This window comes from Thunnus thynnus, chromosome 1, assembly GCF_963924715.1.
Source record: "Thunnus thynnus chromosome 1, fThuThy2.1, whole genome shotgun sequence".
NCBI classification, from domain to species: Eukaryota; Metazoa; Chordata; class Actinopteri; order Scombriformes; family Scombridae; genus Thunnus; species Thunnus thynnus.
In genome coordinates this window covers 14,545,266-14,567,503 of record NC_089517.1, presented here as the reverse complement: position 1 = coordinate 14,567,503, position 22,238 = coordinate 14,545,266, and the positions used below count along the sequence as shown (strand labels likewise).

The window sequence follows — 22,238 nt, the reverse complement described above, 5'->3', positions numbered from 1 at the left end:
CACAAAATATCAAATAATTTGGGTGATTTTAGTATTTCATTTGGTATATTTTGAACTCCAGTTGATTTTCCCAATTTTGCTTGGGGAAGATTTCAGCTTTATGCATAGACTGCCATAATTCCTTGAACTCCTTATTCCAATAAGGTTTCTTGTTAAATATATAAAAGCTTTATCAACTTCTATTTCTTCTTTATTCAATTTTAAAAAGCTACTATACCAGTTATCAAGATTTTCTTCTTCCTAAAACAGAATTTTAAATCATTCTTCATTTTCAAAAAAGTTGATAGTTGTAAACCAGAAAATAAGAAGTTAGCTGGTAAAAAAAATATTTTTTGTGGGAGAAATTAGGAGACTCTCCTGAAGAGATGCATAATAATGAGTCAGTCAGTCTTTATTAAAAAAAAAAAAAAAACATCTTTCTCCAATTAGATCCATACAGTTTGTAAATCTAATTAATTGATTTGGGGCCAATACTTCAAAGACGTTTGTAAGCAGTCATATGGTACAAGTATATAGTCAGAACCGGAGCTAGTCACAGCTTTACCCCTGACAGATACAGATGTATAATTATCATTCAGAGGGCATATCCTTCCATTAACAAAACATAACTTTGATTCTTTTAAAAATTCAATCATGTGTATGAGTATAAAAGGGTGGTATAATAGCAGATCAGCAAAGCCCAAATCCCACTGTCTAAAGGGAATCCAGCATCAAACAGATCCTGCTGCCTGAGGGCTGGCCTTCCTGTTCTATCGGAGTGGAAACTCCTATCGCTGCACTTAGAGCTTCTGGATCAGTGAGAAGACACATATCAGGTAGAGTGGCAGCAGAAATGACAGTGCGGGAGAGAGACAGAGAGATGAGGTAGTTTGGAAGAATGAGATCATTTTATCACCACAGACTAAAGTGGCCCTGGGAATCATCAACAACAGGAGCCTTGGTGTTTGTTCCTATTTCAGTATGAGTATGGTGCTCCAGAGAATGATATCTGTATATGGGACTGTTTACAAATTGGTTATTGCAAGAAAGTGAGTTGAATTTTAAACTATTCATTATCCCCCTTTCATCACTCCTACCTAAATTCTCTGCGTTACCTCTGAGTCAACACAGCTTAGTGGCAACCATAGCAACACATGCATACAGAGATGTGGCTTCTTTCTCCCAAGGCCCACGATGTGACCAGTCACAAATGTTAGCCTGGAGCACAAAACCACACAGCCAGCCTGCTGAAAACATAAACAAATAAAGGAATAACATAAATGTTTGACAAGATGGAAGCAGAATTGTGGCAAGAGTGGGAAAAATGTTTCTCAGGCACCTCTAATGCTCCTTTACCAAAGGTATTACCAAAGAGACAGAACTCAAGCACCTCCCTTTGTAGAGGGCATAGATATTAAGGGTAGATAGTACTCATTTCCCTCCCATAACAACATAAGTTCATATAATAATCTCCCTAGCTCTTTCTCTCCCTGACGGCTATGTGATATGGCTGCTGGCATTGGTAAATGTGGGAGGACCAGGAATGTGTGTGGCTGGGCGATAAGGCTGCTGTAAAATTTAATTAGCACAAAGCCATGGTGAAAATGACTTCATTTCTAACTGCATTATTAACTAGAGTACTATGTAAGAGCCTAGTCTCAGTCACCGTATATAACAGGTTCATGAGAGAGAGAGAGGGACAGACAAAGAAAGAGGGAGGGGGAGAGAGAGAGAGAAAAAACAATGACAAATTAACAGATTTGAAAGGGATAAAAATAGTCTTAAGACTTTAAACTAAATGCCTTATAAATCTTCAAACGTTTCACCCACTGGCTTTCCTGCATCTGTTCCTAAGAAACATAAGGTGTACATCAGGGTAGGCAAAAGTTGAGACAGCATGCATGTGAAAAGGAAAAACGAGGAGGATCTCCAAAGCCGTCTGAATAGCAATTCCACATTAGCAGTTTCACCTGCTGTTTGGGGCCTGAGCTAGTGTGAATGGGCTGATTAGGGTCCTTGACTCGACATGCTGAACACCACTTTCTATTTCACGATCCACAGCCTTTATTACAGGCCAGCTTCCTCATAATCCAGCTAAAAGTGGATATCTGAGGAGCCTGATCGGCTTAGGACTTGGCTAAAAACGTGGGATGTACAGCGGAGCGACATGGAGCAGAGTGCAGAGGTATTCGTTATCATCTGTTTTCTATTTAGGACTGAGTGGGCACAGTTGATCTCAGTGTCTGTGTGTGTGTGTGCGCATACATGTATGTGTGTCCACTCTACTCTCATCCATTACACTGACCTCTCCAACTAGTCAAGTGTATATATTGCACACCATTCCACTTTCTCATTTTCTTCCATTTTAGACTGGGCATGGATTACAGATATTACAATACTGTGAACAATGGTATATTTTCTAGAGCTGCTTTAAGCTTGCCGTCTTAGCATAGGCTAACACAATCATTATTAGTTTAAACACAACTCAATGTGTGTGCATCAAAATTCAGCATGTTTCATTGGAAAAGGTCTCTGAATATTCAGGGCTCCTGTAACAGCACGAGTGGGAGCCATTAAAAGACATTTTTTATTATTATGTCTTTGCCTCTAAAGTGACATACAAGTAAACAGCATCACGGTCCCTCTGTGTAACATATCACCTGCAAAACCATAATTTCTAACCAAAAGTTTTCAGATAGAACTTATTTCATATTACCCACCTTTTGTATTACACATAGGGCACATGGTGTCTTTTCAGATAAATGCAATTCAGTTATCCCAATATAGACACTAGGTGCTCCCTGCTCAAGGGCAGCAGTGGCAAAAAAATCAGAGAAGAGTGGTGACCATGGGTTGCAGGTTCAAATGCCAGAGCAGCTGAATGAATCTGGGACAATTAATAACCAACTACACAAGTATAGCTCCTAAGTGGCCGACAGATCAGACTGTACTGGCCAGCTTCCATGTGTGACTGTGACTATGTGAGCTTGCAGCAGGGCATTCCTGGAACAGAGAGTATTGTTCACAGTGAAAATTGAATAAACGTAAAAAGGGGGGGGAAAAAAATCTTTTCTCTTTATTGCTCTCTACATTCCTCAATTACTATTCCACATCTCTCACTGCACAGGCTGGACCTAATTACACTAGCCACTTTGTTAAGGTGCCCTTTTGCTCCATCTGTTCAATGCATGTGTGCACAGGCTCAAACGTGCTCACACATACACACACACACACACACACACACCAAGTACAGCACTTCGGACAGACAGACAAAGGCAGGTCAAGGTACACTTTCCCATCTGGATATGCCTTTGTCTATAAGAACAGTTAAACATCTAAACCACCAATAAAATGTGGCGATGAGAGAGACTCTTTGACTCCAAGTGGCCGGACGATTGTGGACATGAATACAGAGAGCAGTACACCTGTCCGAGTCTTAGATGCTGCTAATGCCCCAATCCAGAAGTGGCCTTTTGCCTGCAGGGTTTAAGCTGACAATTTCTATGCATGTATGCATGAGTGTGTATGTGTGAAAGAGGGAGAGTGAGCACTCAGTGTTCGGGAACAGAAGCTCTTTGGCAATAATCTGTCACAAAAGCGCACGGGCCGTACGTGATGTGTGGATGATATATTATGACCAAATGCAGATAAATCAGCAACTTTTACAGTTACACTTTTGAAACAGTGACGTGTAGCATCAATTCAAATAGATCTAGGGAGGAAAACGTCTGCGCTTCTCTTTTTGTCTTGGGCTCACTGAAATGATTTAATAACCCTTTCCTTTTCTGCTTATGTCATGTCTGGGGGAAAGCAGCAAGGCAAGGGACGAGATATAAAGTGAAGACAAAACAAGTCAAAAAGTAAAGAGTAGACTGAGGAAGTTTGGAAGGATGGAAAGCTTTCTCCCATAATTGACACTGATATGAAGAGACAGAAATGTGAAAGAGGAATGAGAAAACACACACAATCTGCAGGATACAGTAGCCTGCAGTGGAATCCACATATCACAGTCTATAAGAGGCCCAATCAAAAAAGCAAGCATCTAACAGAAGATTCCACAAGAGTATGCCAGCCTCTGGAAGCTACAGTGGCTGACTCTCACTGCTAGTTTTTCACAAAATTGTCTCACATGTGAGCACACAGAACACACAGAGATAGGAGGAAACAAACTTCCTTTTTTTATCCTACTTTTTTGACTTTCATTTCAACTTCACACTCTCCCCAGTTTCATCTTAATGATTCTCTGCAGCACAATGTCTGAAAGACACCGTGGGTTGAGTCTCAAATTAAGCCTATTAGTCATCTCCTACCACCATTTGCACCTATACCCAAGCCATTTAAAGTCTGTACTGAATAGCTGCCTGCGTGAACCAGGGATCCAACATGTTATACAGAAACATAAATTCAGCAGAAAGGGTCATAAAGTTGACTCTGCAAATACATACCACACAAGACTTCCAATAGCTCAGGGCTTGCTTTTAGGGGGGAAATCTTAATGCTTTCAAGTGCAAGTAAGGAAAAATAACTCCTGTTTTCATTTGGTAAAGGGTTCACTGGCTTTGTGAAATGACCTTTACATCAATTTCAAGCTCTAGTTCAGAGCTATATCACACATGATAATTGTTAGGCCGGGTGTCACTAAACACATCTAGTAATTGCTCCTAAAGACAGAGGCATTTACTCCTTCATAGATCCTGTTCCTCCACATTTTTTGTCCATAATGGATGATTCCAGGACAAGGGCATTACAGCACGCAATACATTCTTAATGTTCCTCTGGGTTGTGCTGTCTTACACACTTGGAGGCTCTCACTGTCTGTCAAACACAACAATTAAAAAAAAAAAGTAGTTATATGATTCCTCTTAGCCTGTACCTGCACACGCCAGCCTGTCAGCAAGGCCTTGATGAGGGCTTGAAAAGGAGGCTGAAATGACCAGACAGTGCCTGGAGAGATGTTTTCAGAAGGACACAGTTAAAAAGCTACGGCCGCTTTATAGATTCAATAAGTCTCTTACACCTGTGTGGCTAACCACCATCGATCCATCATTCTGTGGAGCCCAATCCAATTTAGAGTGTCGAGGAGCCCCAGAGCCCCACAGCCTTATCCTAACCCAGGCCAGCCACCACAAAGCCTGCTTACCTTCATCCCCTGAAGTCTGCAGGTGTGTCTGTGTACTTTTATGTGTATGTGTGTATGTGTGCTGAGGGAGGACTGCAGACCAAGCTAAAAACCTTAGCTGCTGGCTCATGTTTAAGTGTGCTGAGCCAATTTAGGGGTAAAGGAGGAGAGATGAGAGACAGTGGAGGAAGCTGAGAAAAATTCTGGGAACTCAGGCCAGGACCCAACTCAGACCCAAGAGTACAGAAAGAAGAAAACAGGAAAGAAGAGAGGGAGGGGGTGATGTACCTGTACGTCTCTTTGTGTGCAGGAAACAGTGGAGAAGACTGCAAGGCATCTTTAATCCTATTTTCTATTGCATGGCAATAACACTCATCAAGACCATGAAGCATATAACCATAATCAGACAACTCCACAGTCTCATCAAAGTCTTCTGATAGGGGAACACAATCTATTGGCCATCTGATTTGTATCTGCAGACAAGAGACTGGTGCACTTGAGGCTCCCTTGGAGCTAAACGTCATGGCACCATGCATGTTCAGAGTGACCATTCAAATTTCTCCCCTTCAACACTAATTACAGTATCTATTGGCGCAGATGTTTCTGTTTTAATTCTTTTTGCTGCTCCACTGGAGTGTAGCAACACCCCTGAGATCAATTATTAAAGGTTATTTAAAACTGTGGGAAAAGGAGGTGGTAGGATGGTGTGAAAGTGAATGCAGCTGTTTGAGTGCTTGTGCCGCTGACTAAACTTCATCACCTCCCAACTAAACAGAGAGCGTCTTGTGAGTTTCACTCACTACAGCGACTGAGCCCAGGGCAATTAAGGCCTGGTTCTCTGTAGGAGAGAAGATGGGAAGGGAAATGGGAGAGAAGGGGGTGAGGCAGCAGAAGTGGAGAGACTCCATACCAATAACAGGCAATTATGTTTGGGGAGGGCCATTGTCAGGCCATGAGAGTATAGAAGAAGACAGCGGGGATATGGGATGGTAGGGAAATGAGGAGGAGTGTTATTTAGGAGGCAGATGGCAGAGAGGGGGAAATTAAGATGAATGGGCACTGAGAGGGCTGAGCTGGTGCTGGGGCTGGGCAGAGAAAAAGTAATTAGCTGTGTTTGCTCTGGGAGGCTGGCAGTGAGTATGATGCCTGAAGTGACAGGCAAAAGCCTTGAGCTTTATTAGTCAACAAGGCCATGTCTGAGGCTACCAGCAGGGGGCAGCTGGGCCAGCAACCTTCCAGGGCATTTTTACCTATACAACACACCAAGGGGTCTTTTCAACATGGACACCAAGCAGAAAACTCCATCACATGCTGTAATTTCTTTTTACTCTAATCCCCTGTTAACAACATAGCTCTGGCATGTTCTCTCTCATATTTACTGTCTCTCTCTCTCACACACACACAGGAACAAACAGCATCTGAGTCTCAATGCTCCGACTATTTTCTCTCACATTATACCTTAGTTTCACCCTTACCAACTGGCTCTATCTTTCTTCCTCACACCATTTCTCTCCATTTCTTATGTTACAGCCACCTCTATCTGTCTCTTTCCTCCCACCCTGTATATCTCCCTCCCCCTCGTCCCTTTCCAATCTAATTTCAGATAAGTCGTAGCAGAACAACAGAGCAAGGCCCTTTATCATTGCCATCAATGATGTGGGTGGATTGAGCGTGAATAATTTTATTCATGTGTGCCTGTACCCAGCCCACTGGGATTCCAATTTCAAGTATTAAGAGGTAATAGGGTTACAGCGTAATTTTAAGTGCCTCTGTAATGATTGTAGAAAACCTTTGACATGAGAAGAAAGTTGTTGTTTATTTTAGCTGCAGCTAAACAGTATCTGTTTGCAACTATGAATAATACAGGACAATTCAATTTGGTATAATTAGTATCCCAAACAATCGTCACTTCCAGGAAGTCATACACACATACCCTTGCCCTTTTTAGATTAAAATATTAGAGTTTCTAAGTGATAACATTGGTCACTCGACATGTTCTAAGCTACAGGTACCTTATATGCAGTCTGAACGGCATTTCTAATACAGCATTTTGACTGTATGTTTGACCTTAGAGCACATGCCTCACCTATCTTCAAAAACAAGGTATGCAAACATACATACACATACTTACACAAGGAGGGACCCAAAAATTTCTGGAATTGTTAAAAAAAAACAACTGTCATTATAAATATTTCACTATAACCTTTCTAATCCCTTTCAAAGTACTCTCCTTGAGATGTGATACACTTTTCCCAGCACTTACTCTATCTACTCTATCCACAAAATTCTAAGACATCTAAATCATCTTTCGATGTGAATAAACATCTGTTGCTCCCTTCACATGAGATTTAAGAACAATTAAAAGATCACAACTACATTGAAAAGCATAGTGTTGAACTCAAAATGCTGCAGGTACTGAACAATTTAGGAACCTCATCAAACTGAGGCACCAGAACAGTCCACACATTGCTTTCAAATAATCTCAGACTCTGCACACACTACTGCCTCAAACTGTTTTAGCAATGGCCTTTCACACTTTCAGAAGGCACACACAAGGTCACAAAGAGGCAAAGAGACAACTGAAAAGGTCAGTGGACACACAAACAAGCAGGACATATGAACTGTCAAAGGCAATTTGCATTTCATGCAAGCGATGGTTGTGGCTGATTTCCAACAGCAGATAAAAGATAAAGCTGAGCATGCTTGTGGCTTTAGCTTTATGCGATTGTTATTTTTTGCTTTACCATGGTTAACAGGCCTGAGAACCTGGCGGTAGGAGCTGGGGCTGATCGTCTGCTGCTGGTTATCTGTAAGGAGGGTAGTGGACACACAATGCCAACACACACTCATCAAAAGGAATCAAAAATATCACAAGGAGGAGTTCACCAGTTGAAGAATGCCACCAGCCCCACCAGCTCTCAATTCTTCAATTCCTGGATGTGGATTTAAGATTGCCAGAAACAACAGTAATCTAGGTGTGTATTGCATTATTACTGAGATCCAAACATAAAACATTTTCAGTAATGTTCTCTGGCATCTGGCTTAGTACTGCTAGCAAGCATTTGTACAAACAAAAAAACTAGTATATTTTGCAAGTGACTGAGAATAAAATTGAATGAAGCCAAGACATGAGAACCCAAGAATGCATTCAATTCAGTCAGCTTTTAAAAAAAAAACAGAAAACGACTGGAATAAGTGACTGGAATTAGAACACTGAATTATAAAATGTCCAGTCTTTCTAGTCAATACAGGTACTAAGCTGGTGTGTGTGTCTTTGTGTATAAATGTAGGTAAAGGACATGAGACTTACCCCTGGGTCTTGGCGCTCTCTTCCTGCGGTCTCTGAATGCAGCACCTGACTGTAGGGCTTCCAGCAAACTATCCATCACACCTGTCTCATCGTTCTCTGAAAAACCCAAGAAGAAAAAGAAGGAGGGGGTGTGAGGAGAAGTAAAGAAAGAAAATCAGATAAAGTGCAGTTTATTTGAGTGGTGAGGCTTGCCATACCCATTGCAACAATTTGGAACAGACAATGACAGGCCACTACATTAAACACATAACACATTCAATATTAAAACTCTTGAGCCAACATGTATACCCAATACATAATAGGACTAGCTCAAGGCAAGTTTTTGAAATATACAAGTTAGAAGTTTTTGTTGACAATCTGTTGAGAGAATGTCAACAGCTGACTAAAAAAATTACAAGATGTCAACTTTATCAATAGTCACATGTAGAAGAATATGCAATACACTGTCAAACTGAAATGGTACAGCCATTCCATTTCAAAAACAGGCAGCATGGTGTTTCGCAGTATTTACTGTGGAATACTCTTGACTCAAAACATCAAGCCCTTGCTTTGTAGTGGCAAGGGAATCACCCGAATGCCCATGTAGAAGGGAAAAAGCTTTGCAGATATGACATGTAAATCATGCCCTTTGGTACAGCTAAAAACCTGGCACTGACACCTGAGGCAGAATGATGGACCTGACTAGTGATTTGTAGTGAAAACAGCCTCCAGTGGATGGGAAGGAAATAGATAGCAGGTATATTGGAAAGTTCAGGGACAACACACAATGTCAATAAAAAGTTTATACTGTGGTTGTCATGCAAATGTGAATGGTGTTTTCTTTTTAACACCGCTTCTGTGTTGCCTATAAATTTTGAAGTCTTTCTCAAACACCACGCAAATGTGAAGGGATGTTTGCCACTGAACTCTGGACACTTACATTACCACTATTCACACATTGGCATTAAACATTATGTGTTTTAACAAATACAGAAACAGCGGTGGCTTTATTACATTTGACTGCTGGCTGCTGTTTGTATGTTGTCCATCAGTCTCAATGTGTTGTTTAGTTTTGTGTATTTCATTCAAGTTTCAAAAAAGTGTTACAGTATAAGATGTTAAAGAAGAAAGAAAAATAAACAAATTTCAGGTGACTGATTCTCCATACATGAGAGTCTAAGTATTCTCGGTGAGTGAAGCCACCCAACCCACTAGAGAGCAAGTCTGATCTGTGCAACCGCATTTCAGCAAGCAAACACAGCCTCCTGTGCCAGACAGCTGGTCTGGTCACTGATTGAAAGTCACATTGGTGTAGTCACTAGATGCTAGTTTGTTCAGTTCTATTGGCTGATGGTCCTTTCTTTTTCATATACTCTTATGTTTTACCATTGGTAAAGGATTAAATCACAAATATGTTTACTGCAATTCTTATTGTATGTAATCAATTAAAAAGTACACTAAATGATTCAAATTTTAAAAAGACGATATGGCAAATGGTTTTCAACAAGCACATTTTCAATTAATATACTATTTTTATTTTTTGTATTTTAAAAGAACTGTAATTGAGTTGATCCAACACATGCAAAAGAGAAACAGATGAAACTTGAACTTTACAAACAATGTCAGCAATATTGAACAATAGGATGACACTTCCTGATGAAGATAAATGTGCACCCTCATTAATATTTGGTACCTCCACAGTGAATTTTCTTCTACGCTAGAAGCTATTGTTCCTAAAACAACGAATCTGCTCAAAGATGAAGAAAGTCGTTTGATGTAAAGATTTTGAATGCAATTGAAAAAAAGGTGCGAAAATGATGGCTATTCTCCAGACATTTAAAATGTTCAAATGCAATTACAGTAAACTATGTGTGCTGTGCTTAAACATTTACAATAAGTCTTATTCATCAGTGTATGAAGTGCTGGAAAAGATGTTACAGCTTCATCGGCCTGATAGAAACCAAGCTGTACCATCAGCCACGGTGTGACTGCTGAGTCCCACCACTGATTTAGTGAGGGGTAAGAAGACATTGCTCTGATTAAGGCTGTGTGTGTTTTTCTCACTCTTCCCACTTTGTCTGACAATTCCCTGTGAAACAATAACACACACACACAACAAAATTCTAATTCTAAAAGAAGAAGACTTTGTGATGCTACCGGGGCCTATACTGGGTCAAAGGTCATCACACTCTAATTACCACAATGGGTTTTATTTTTGTGAAAGTGGGAACGAGCACAATATAAAGCACTCATGAGTGTGGCAAACATGCATATTTTTGCAATTTTGCTGATGAGAGGTACACCTACAGTACAATCCCAAAATACCACAGCATAAACTGGGAAAGGGGGCTGAAGCAGGGTAAATATATTGTTAGGAAGAGGCATATATTGTCAGCAGGTGGAGTTGGGCCAGGCTTCAATAATGACCAGCCAAGCAGACAATTTCCTAACAAGCCAGGCAGGCTAGCTAAGGGGAGAGAGCCCCAGGGTGCAAATGTACAGCATCCAAAATATGATTATATAGCACTTACATACACTGAATTACAGGCTAGCTTCCTTTATTTATCATTTACTAGCTAACACAATCCACTATAATAACTCCTTCCTTAATCGAGCTTACATATTTTGTTGCATTGGTTTCCTGTCAAGTAAGGGCTAGAGTTTGGCCAGCAAACTGCTATATGCTCATTCTTAATCAGTAATGGGAGGATGTCTCATATTGTGTAAAAATGTTTATTTAAAATTTTAAAAGTGGCAAATCATATAACAGCTTCATGCCAATGCCAAGTGATGGTTAATTTCGCTACTAATAGACCGTTCCATTGCCAGCATTAGCATTGTAACTGAATTGAGTACAGTCTATGTTTGAATGTGTAATCTGTTTTTTATATATTTATTATATACTGAAATCAGTGGTCAACTTCTGATTATTTGTGGTTGTTTTAGAGCTTCACTATCCAGCTTGTCATTTCTGTTAGATGTCTACAAGCTCTTCTCAATCTCTGGGACTTTTTCATGAGTCATTACCCACAACTGCTACAGTCACACTTTAACATGGTGCCTGCTTACTGAACATTTCATCTTCTTTTCCTTTATGCATACCATTCAGCACCATGGTGGGTTCCCTGCAAACTTACAAAGACTGTCATTCAGCTCCACAGTACATGGTCCCCTTACAGTAAACCCTCTTCCACTCTTAAGCTCTTGTATTGAGGGCAGAGAGTGGTGGTCCCAGGGTGGTGGGCTGCGGTTGTACCAAAACCCCACGCTAAGCTGCAACTATAAACAAACATACACACACACACACATACAGTGGATACATCATGGCCCACCTCCTTTTCTACCTTGTCAAAAGTGTGCATTTTTTGTGCTTTTCATTTGCAACAGTTGCACTCCTCCTCTGGCTCATATGTGCCTAGTTCTTCATCATTACGCAGAGCAGAGAGGCAGCACGGATTTCTAAGCAAAACCAACGCTCCTCGACGTCCAAATTTGTCTCCACTGTTGTGGCAATTCATCACAGGCAGCGAGCTTTACACTCCACAACACACATAGACACATACACAAAAATACAGACAGTACACAGAAAACAAACAAAAAGGAGCAGATCAATCTATTGCAACCTGTAGTGTGTGCCTTCATGTGTAGTACTCCGTTTGACTCCAACCCACAAGAACATGAAACGCTATGTGTGCCTCAGGAGGCAAGGAAAAACGAAACCCACTCAGATCTCCCGCCTCAGGAATATATGGTAGCAAAAACAGTCCAATTTTACACATCAATCAGAAACAACTCAGACAGGCCGAGACAGAAAACTGCTTTATAGAATGTAGACAAGGGGTGCTTTCAGACAGCCCAACACTGAAAATCATAAAACATATTTATATACTCACACCCACGTGCTTGCAAACTTAGAGAGAGAGAGATCACAGACTTGTCACATGGCTAGTAATGGAGGAGGAACACATGGCAGAGGAATATTAGTCAAGCTAGTAGCTGTGAAATGGGTTTGAAACAGTCATTCAGCTTGTGAAAGGTGGCACTGAGGAGGATGTGGCGAGAGAACAAAGACTAGTGAGAGGAACGGGACAGTGAAGAGTGGTATCCCAGGTTTGGCAGCGGAGCTACTGATTGGTCCTTTGATGTTCACAATTCGCCTGCCTTTTTCTATTCTGCTGCATCTGGGATCGGAGCTCTCATGACAGGCGTGCAATGTGACTTTTTGCTTTAACTTCCACAAAAACTGAAGGCGCTCTCAAAAGCCAGTCTAGGCCTCACTGATGTCTATTTAAAGAATAGTAAGAGTGTCTGCCTTGTGTTCACATCTTCTTTATTGCGGCTCTACAGTAAGCTCCAAGTTCCATGTTTTAGTAGTGAAAGAAAGAAAGAAAGCAGTAACTGAGCCAAATGAGCTCTATTGTGAAGGGTCTAGCTTGACTGCCATCTTTGGGAGAAAAGAAAAAAAAAAGGTGTGGATATATACTGTATTGTGTTGTTAGATGTACACACATAGATGTACAAGTGTACAGGTAAGATCAGCAAGAAGATAAGCAAAAGCAGATGAGGTGTTTACTCTACCACAAAACAAAAGAATCAACTCTAGGAGTGGAAACAAGACAAAGCTGAACTTCCACCTCTAGGAAAAGGCTATAGTTATCCCCCTGTCTGTAGTGAAACTTCAATCACCATCTATTTAATCAGAGCCTGTTCAGACTGGCGTTTTCCATTGTCTGGAATAGCAGCCTGTCAGTGTCTCGATGTCTATCCTCCATAAAGACCCGGGCTAATGTCTCCTGCCACTTCACTCAACAGGATGTGGCACTTATCATCAGGACAATGACCCGGTTGTAGCGGTGTATAGCAGAGGTGGGCCAGAGCATGGCAAGAAAAAGGGTCAACTGGGTTGGGATGGAAAAGCTAAGGAGAGAAAATGACATGCCTGAGTACAATGAATGGTGGCCAACCACTGTGTTCCCTTGGACACTTAAAAGGCAAATGGTGCAATAAGGTCAGTCAGCCACCTCTCTATTGAATACTCTCTGTTCCACTTTACTGATACTAAATATTCTCTGGATGATGAATAGAGAATGAACAACTGACATCCACGCATCATAACCTGCTAATAAATATTCTAATAGGTCACTGATGATCAGCCAGTCAGAAAGAATCAGCATCTTAGCCAAGCAGCAGACAAAATCATGTTATCAGTTAAATACATACATTAACAGATAAGCCTAATGCAAATATGTATACTATTAAAGCAGTAGTTCACAACCTGGGGGTCAGGACTCAGACATGGGTTCAGAAGATGATGATAACAGTGTCAGGAAATAAGAAGAAGCATAATTCTTCTACACAGAACTGTTTAGTTTTTGAACTTTTCCGTTTGTTTGTTTTTCCTTTGTGAAATACTCAAAGTCAGTCAGTCTGAGAAGTGAAAGTCATTTCATTATACTGCTCACAACTTATTGACATGCACTCTATGATGAGGGTTTGGAAGAAGATATTGCTTCATATTAAAGGGTCGCAAGCAGAAAAGGTCGGAACCACTGCTTTACATCAATCAGTTAAAGGCAGTATCATTGACATTTTACCATTTGTATTTTCTATGCTCTATTACAGAATGTTCTGGCAGTACAAAGTCTGGGTAAAATATATTTCAAATAGGAATGAGAATAATGATGGACAAATGACTGTAAAGCAAAGGAAAAATAAATTGGTAATCTAAGTCAGTCCAACTTGATCTCTGCACCACGACTGATGAATAAGGTCAGAAGTGCCTTTTACTACAGTGGCCAGTAACAAAGGACAAGTGGCTATTTATTATATAAGGGAAACTATTTGGATTCAGTTGCATTTAACTGTTGAAAGCTTTTATTTGCAATTCATCTTGAATAATAGTGACCGTAAAAATATAACAGTTACATTTCTTAGGATTTTCCTTTTTCTGATATTTTTTCTGTCTGCTGGAGGTATATAGTAACTAGGCCATTATTTTTTATTAAATTAAATTAATTTAATAATTAAGTGGCTTTGTGTTGAGTCCTTCCCTTGCACACCTTACAGAACACAGACGACAAGCAGTGGAGGTTATTGTTAGCATAGTTGCCAACAGAAACACTGGGCACAGCAGACAGCAGTACCATTCCGATCAAACTGTTAGGTTATTATAACTGTAAAAATATGACGAGGGAAAATAATATAAAACGCAAGCTAACTAAGTGAGAACCACTATAATACTAATGGATCATATGGAGGCATTGCTTTGCCTTTCTAAGGAATATCTCATTAGAACATACAGTATACAAGTCCCCGCTTTGAAAAAATAATTTTTCATTTTCTTTCTCTCTCTCTTTCTGATGTGCCCCCTCTCACCCCCCCAATGCTTTTAGTATATTTGCATGCAGGGGTGCATCTCTAGCTGTTCCTCTATTTGACGTCTTAATAGTTCATCGCTTGTAGCCATGTAGAGAATGTTAAATAAAGCTCTGATGTGTAATTTGTCGCTCCACAAACATTCCCGCTCCTGGCCTACCCTGGGAGTTAATGCAACAGATTTGTCATACGCAAGCCAGGCACAGCTAGAGGAGGAGGAAAAAACACCTATTCAATCTGAATTTCAATCTCCATAGGGCTCTATGCAAATGGATGCAAGCTGATGCTCTCACTCTCAGAGACTACCGGAACACACAGTGCAGATGACAAAACCAGGCTGCATATCATTGTGTAGGTAGAAGCCCGGTCTGTGGCAAAAAGACAGAGGAATATAAGAAGGGTACCGTTAGAACCGTACACTTTAGGAATACACAAGAAGGCAAATCAACAACTAAACTAGCTAAAAACAAGCTAAAATCCATTTTGATCGTTTCCTATAGGAAACCCTCCCCCTTCCTTCTTCTGTCTCTCATTGCTGTGCCCTTCAGCATAATGTGGATATGCAGCCTCTCTGGGGCTTTTTAGGGAATTGATGGATAATCAGATGATTACACAGAAAATCTCCATTGAGGACAATCCTCCCTGACAAACAAAGAGAAAGCTCTTTAGTTAATAAATAGGCTGAGAGACAGACTGAGCGAGAGAGAGACAGAGTGTGAGAGTGTGTGAAAGAGAGTGAGTAAATCCTGTCCTGGGTTGGCAGCACAATGCCAAATCACTATCACATATTCATTTCATCCCAACAATCTGTGTGTACGTATGTGGATGTGTGCATGAGCGCGCGTGTGTCATACATTGCCAGAAACATCACTTCTTGGGGATGTCACTGAGTTTGCCTTTAGCTTTATCTTAATTTGAGCGTATCTAAATAAATTTCAAGCTCTAGGCATATTTGTATAAGCCTTTCTGACAAAATTTGGCTTAAGTTTATTCTTATGATTTTCTTATTTCTGAACTACTTTTCTGAAATAGAAAAGTTTGCAGTGAAACACAAGTCAACACTTACAAACACAGAGGAAAGAGAAAGAAGTACAAGCTGTCAATCTGAGCGAGTTACAAAACTAAACATGCATGAGTTATTAAAATTAACATAAGGACACAAATATAAAGTGCAAATAAAGAGTATTTAAGTCGCCATTTTATTGGTTTACAAACACAAAGTGGATTTACTGTGATATTTTTTCTCTGATATTTTTATTCCAAAGTGAAAACAAGTTGATTTACTGTAAATTAAGAATAAATATGAAACCCTAAGTTTTTGATTAAATAAGAATTCACTTTCCCTTTCAGCTAATACTTAGAACAGGCAGCAATTACAGCTTTGATTCGCTGCAGAAAGGTCTGTATCATTTGCACACCACAATTATCCCCATTCTTTCTTATGAAATTGCTCGAGCTCTGTTAAAATGCATTGGTGAGTGAGCAACATTTTTTTAAAGTCCTATCACAAAGTCTTGATTTGATTGGGGACTGGATTTAGACACTGCTATTGTTTTTTAAGCCATTCCTGGGTAGCTCTGGCTTTTTATGCTTGGGGTCATTGTCTTGCTGGAAAATAAATCCTTTCCCGAGTTGCAGTTCTAATGTAGGATTTCTCAGGATTTTGCTGTAATTATTTCACTGTCTACCTTAAGAAGCCTTCTAGGGCCAGCTGCAGTGAATCCCCATCACATTAGGCTGCCACCAAAATGCTTCATGCTGGGAATAGTGCTTTTCTGTTGAGTTGCAGTATTTGGCTTATGGCTAACATGTTCAGTATGACAACCAAAAAGATCATTTCAGTCTCATCAGACCATAAAATGGTGAATAATATTACAGGCATTGTACATCTCTCTCTCACACACACACGCACTAGTACTTGTATTTATTTTGCATTCAAGTCAAGACATAAATAAAGAAGAATGACAACTTTTTCTGACACATAGCTATTTGGTAATATTTCAAATACCGCATTTTAGCCTATATTTGGGTTAAAGGTACTGTAGGAGCCTTCTTACCTGTGAATATGGTGACTGCTAATAACTGCAGACACAAAGCAGTACCTCATCCATGACATCCACAGATCATAAACTATAAATCAGTGGATGTTAACAAGCCCCCATAACATAAACACAACCCAAACAACACTAGCGCAGTAGTGGTAATTTCAATGTTTTGCTTTAACTCGGTGGCTGTTATTTTCAGATAAACACAGCATGATAGAGGCGGAGATACACACTAAAACACAGACTAAAACACAGAACATAACCTATCTACCAGAATCTTGCTCATTAATTTAAAAAAAGACATGACCCTGTGGTTTGGCTTAGCCCAGCACTGTAAAACTTTGGCCACTGTGGCAAACGGTGTCCAGACCAGAGTAAAGGGAAAAGGGAGATGTTTATATTATGTGCTAGCCAAGAGAGGCCTTGTTTTGGCAAGATAATATGCCCAACAGCAGAACTTTGGTCTTGATGGAACATAGTAGCTCTCTACTTGCACTCTAATGTCTACAGGAGTGCTACAGTGGTTGGCATAGACATATTAGCTATAGATGCTGGTGCAGGACTGGGACTGCCGAGCTCAACTGCTCAACTCTGCCAGCCTTGGCTTTGGCATTGAGAGTATATCTGGAGGCTGCACTGTTGAACAAGTTCCTGGCTTCAGCCGTGCTCCAAAGGGGAAGGAAAAACAAAAACAAAAAAAAAAACTACTGGCTCTCAGGACAAAATGCTCTGGCATAAGGTAGGACATTGCATTCTTCATAGCTATGCCTGAATGTCCTTGGTAAATAGATTTAGCATTCTAGCTGCATTTTCACTGAGGGTCACAGTAATGGACAGTGTTAGAAAATTATATACAGTACTAGTCAAAAGTTTGGACACACTTTCTCACTCAAGGGAGAGAGAACACATTCTGCAAAAGCGCATAACACCTGGTCATAATAAATAAAGTTTGCCATCTGAATCTCTACACATCTCCTCATCATATGCTCATCAGTCATCGTAGAGCCTATGATGATTAATCAGTAAGTCTAATCAGTAAACCAACGATAAACCATTCAAATGCAGTTATAGAGTGAGCTTAAACTCACTGGATTAGAAAACAAATATAATTAGGGTACTTGTACAAGTAAAAAAATATATCCTTTAGACGAATGGTTCTACACACTCAATTTAGCTGCATTTTTATGAAAACCAAACAACTGAACACCAAACTTTTAACTTATATCAGTACGGGACTTGAAATGGAATGTCAATACTCAGTGCAAAGGTATTAATACAAATTGTGATTGTGGACTTCATATCAAATGATTACCATTTCAACCATCTCCCTTTACGGACTGTGGCATAACACCTCTGTTCACTCAATAACTGTAATTCTGCTCACTGGGTGCATAGTGGTTACAGAGGCTGTCCTTCAACCATTTGAGCCAGGTTAAAGGTCATTTTAGCAAATCATCTATCCTGCTAAAGTGCAATTCAAAGAAACCCCACAACCTCGACACATGCTGTTCTGGTATGACTCTGTGCTCTGACCTCCCAAGAGGGGTCAAGCAAGAGGTGAGTTTCTCTACTCAGATCAATAACCAATCAATAACCATAATGTTACCTTTGCAATTCCAAGGTTGAAATCCACACAATGTTATGCATCAGATTAGTACCTTACCTTGTTTAAGTCAAAAGACTTTCCGCTAATACGGGAGGACAATACAATGCGCACATAAACTTTCTTTTTTGATGTGGATTTTAATTTTTCAAGAGATAAATAAAATAGAAATAAAAACAGGACTTACGTTTGCTTGATAAATTAAGAGTCATTGGGCCTTATTCACAAACAGTGCATACGCACAAATCTGTGCCTAAACCATGCATAAAAATTTTTTAAATACGGGATTCATCAACATTTTCTTACCTAAATTTGTTCTCACTCTGCGAGCAAATTTAGAATTGCCTTGGGCCATGCATACGCACAAATCATAAATGTCCCACGGCCTTAAAAAATTAAATAGTCAATATTTATTCAATGTAAACAGTATATTAGAACCACAATTATTTAAAAATTGATTGGGCCTTAATATAACATTTTAAAATTGTGAAATTGATAATAATACACAATAATAGCTAAAATGTTGTAATCCATAAATCATGATCACACACCCACACTCACCCATTTCTCTGTAAGCAGGCAGTCACTTCTCAGTTAAGACAGATCAGAAGAGTCTGTCAGCTGTTACATGACTTGCAGCTCTCATCCTAGTCTCTCCTTGAGAAGTTTCTCATCAGTGTGTTTAATGTTTAATGAATAAAAAAGTGTTTAAAGTCATTTTTGTGACTGCTCCTATGATCTCAGACTCAGATGCTAATAGTTGGATGGGTGTTGAAACTTGTTCAGATTAATTTTGATCACCCTTATCCCATTTATAAAATATAACAATAACAATTAATATTATGAATTGTTCACATTTAAAAAGCATTTTGTGGAAAAATCAAACATTCAGTGTACAGTTTTAATAAACTCAGTACTGTTTTTCAATACACTGACTGTAGTTATCACTTATTGTTATTGCACCATTGGTTTTGGCCTTGATGCCGTACATTTTGGCCGCGATGGCCCAATAAATTTGTATTCATCAAAGGCCAAAGTGGCCTTGCCCTAAAAATGACTTATTCCCAGGCCTGCCTGACAGTTCAGTAGTGGCACAGGGAGGGGCGCTCTGCTTTCAGTACGTCACGGCCTGTTGTGGACAGAGATGAGACACCATGCGCACCTGGCACAGCAGTAGAGATTTATTTAGATCAATTCCAGAGATCTACACATTTACCGACTTTTTATTTTGCTACGGACATACTGTGGTAGTGGTGCAACAGGTATGCAGGCTGTATACAGGATTCACAATTAGGTGCCCAACAGTTGTGCCAATGATGTGCTTACCAGCCAAATCTGCCTTTTCTGGCTTCTATTTCTGAAACTATTGTTTGCATTTCACTAGCAGTGAAGTTTTTCTACATTTTTACCATCATGGCCCTCTTTGTAATGAGTGACAGCTCTCTCCACTGCTGCACCGCTCCAACAGAGCTTTCCTTATATGGGGAAATGGGGGCGTGGTAATATGCTAGTTACCGATTGTGGGCACACACCTGTCAATTTAGAGTGATTCTGATTCACTAAGATACGCACGGTGGTAAGAACAAATTTGGCCGGTGCGCACGTCATGAATCCGACAGTAATTTTGTATGCGCACTTACTTTGTGCGCAAGGTAAGAACATTTTTATGCGCATATTAATGATTGAGGCCCATTGTCTTTGAATGCTCTCTTACACCATTTGACCCTAGATTGATTTTGCACACAGCAGCATGTAAAGGGGCTTAATGATGCGAGAGCTGACAGGCAAAGCAGATTGAACGGTCTACCTGCATTGACTTCCAGCAACCTCCTCTTCTTCTGCTGTCTCTCCTGCTTTTCACGCTCAGCCTTCTCCTTTGCTGCCCGTGCTCTCCTCTGTTTCTCCTCTGACTCCCTCCGCCTCAGGTTCTCCTTGAGTGCTTGCTGTGAGGGTGAGAGAGAGAGAGAAAGAAAAAAGAAAGACAGAGAAAACAAGATGGATTGCTAAGTGAGGTTAATTACAGTAGTGTAGAGCCTGTCAAAGGCAGAGGCAGCTGTCAAACCCTAAAGACATCTTTATCAGGCACCATTAAAGCCAGAAGAAGCTTCTAGGTGCTTTCACTCTGGTCTCCCCAGAGAAAAAACACCTTGAGGGACCTGAGGTACTAGAGATCCGAAACAGTGATGGCACAGTGACCCAGACACATGACCTAGAAGATGCTGGTCTATTCAAAACACATTATTTTCTATTCTAATCTTTCCTGCACATTCAGAGAAAAACATATTTATTCCTATTTTCAGATATTATTAAAGCTTTGTTTCATTTCTTTTGTTTTTCTCTTTACAGTCAGTTATTTAATAGCCAAAAAATATCACTGCAGCATCACATAATATAAAACATAATATTAACTATGTATAAATATGTATGTGTAAGTACGAAAATGCAAGCATCGGCCACTGTGGGTGTTTGTCTTTGTGGCTACTGTGGGAGATTTGTCTAGTCACTTAATAGCAGGGGGGTTTAATAGCAATGCTAAGTGCAATACAATTCGGTGCTGAGCTGAACACAGCTTGCTGCTGTGTGGGTGGATGTTGATGTCTACACTACTCACAGATCTAAACAAAAACACACATTTAAAACCGACTAAAATTTGACAGACTGACTACATGACAGCAAAGTCAACTGCTAGATTTAATTTCAATAACAAGGCAGCCTTGCTGTACTTATTAAGACTAAACTAAGTGTTTATTTATAATACGATTATATCACAGCTTTAAAAACATTCTGATGCCTGAATCTGTTTCTTTACAGTGAGGTCTTCTCTTCACCATTTTATTATTCTGACTGGAATGACTTACATTTGAGAAAAAAAATATTGCAGTATTACAATATAGTAAATATTAAAATATTGTGTATATATATATAAAGAATTTTTTATATAAAGTCTTTTTAGTGTAAAACTTAGTTTGACTAAAATGATGTTCCATGAGGGAAAAGTAACTCCTTCTTCTTTTCAGGAAATGCTGTTGGCCTTTTCCAATCACAGTAGTTATCATTCATCATTTCTTTTCTGTCAAGCCTTTCTGCTCAAACAGCACAATAAAAATGTGGAAAGCCTGAATAAATGTGTGAGGATATTTTTATAAAAAACAAAAGAAATACAATACATGCAATCATTATGAGAAAACCTTAACCTTGACTGACTTTCAGTGTCTAGTGTAACATTTTTTTCCCTACTGGCCCACTTGGCCAGGAGATCAGAATTTTACTTGCCTCTTGTATATTTTCATTGGCCTATAATTTTGGTGATTTCATTTTTTCATACATACAACAGTGAGGTTTCCTTAAAATCTGGTTGTTTTCCTTTAGTTATGGATGTGTAACATTTACACAAATATGAAAAATATAAAATTAGGCACATATTGGATCAGTAAATGAATGGTGTATAAATGTGGGTTTCTCCATATTTTGTGTAAAGCAGAGAGTATGGAATACACAGGGAGAAGAGAACAGAATATATTATAATAACATCTCAGCAAGTTTGAATGACCTTGAGAATAAACTCTTGTGTCAAGAACTGAGACAATGCTGAGAGATCTGCAGAAATGTACTCCTTAAGATAGGAAAGCGAGAGAAAGAACATAATGGCATTTGTTTGTGTGCGCGTGTTCACTCCAAGCTCCTTCTGTCTGCTTCCGTGAGCCACCTGTCCACTACAGACATGGAGCTGAGCTGTAATGAATGAATGAAAAGGACAAAGGCAGAGGAGGAAAATGAAACAGAAACTAAGAGCGTCTGTCTCCGCAGTAGATCATCTGTTCAGTGTTT

The 22,238-nt window shown here is 39.7% G+C and overlaps 1 protein-coding gene across 3 annotated transcripts in view; it reads right to left on the bottom strand.

The window, feature by feature from the left end:
• The window catches only part of LOC137180799 (protein diaphanous homolog 3-like), a 190,480-nt gene that overhangs the window by 49,575 nt on the left and 118,667 nt on the right, over window positions 1–22,238 (bottom strand). For 2 of the 3 annotated variants that reach the window (XM_067586049.1, XM_067586056.1), the window contains 3 exons: window positions 20,218–20,353; window positions 8,409–8,504; window positions 7,843–7,905 (listed from right to left, as the gene is read on the bottom strand). In XM_067586049.1, the coding sequence (XP_067442150.1) occupies window positions 7,843–7,905; window positions 8,409–8,504; window positions 20,218–20,353 (295 nt within the window). The remainder of the gene's footprint in view (window positions 1–7,842; window positions 7,906–8,408; window positions 8,505–20,217; window positions 20,354–22,238) is intronic. The other variant, XM_067586061.1, reaches the window with a different exon arrangement.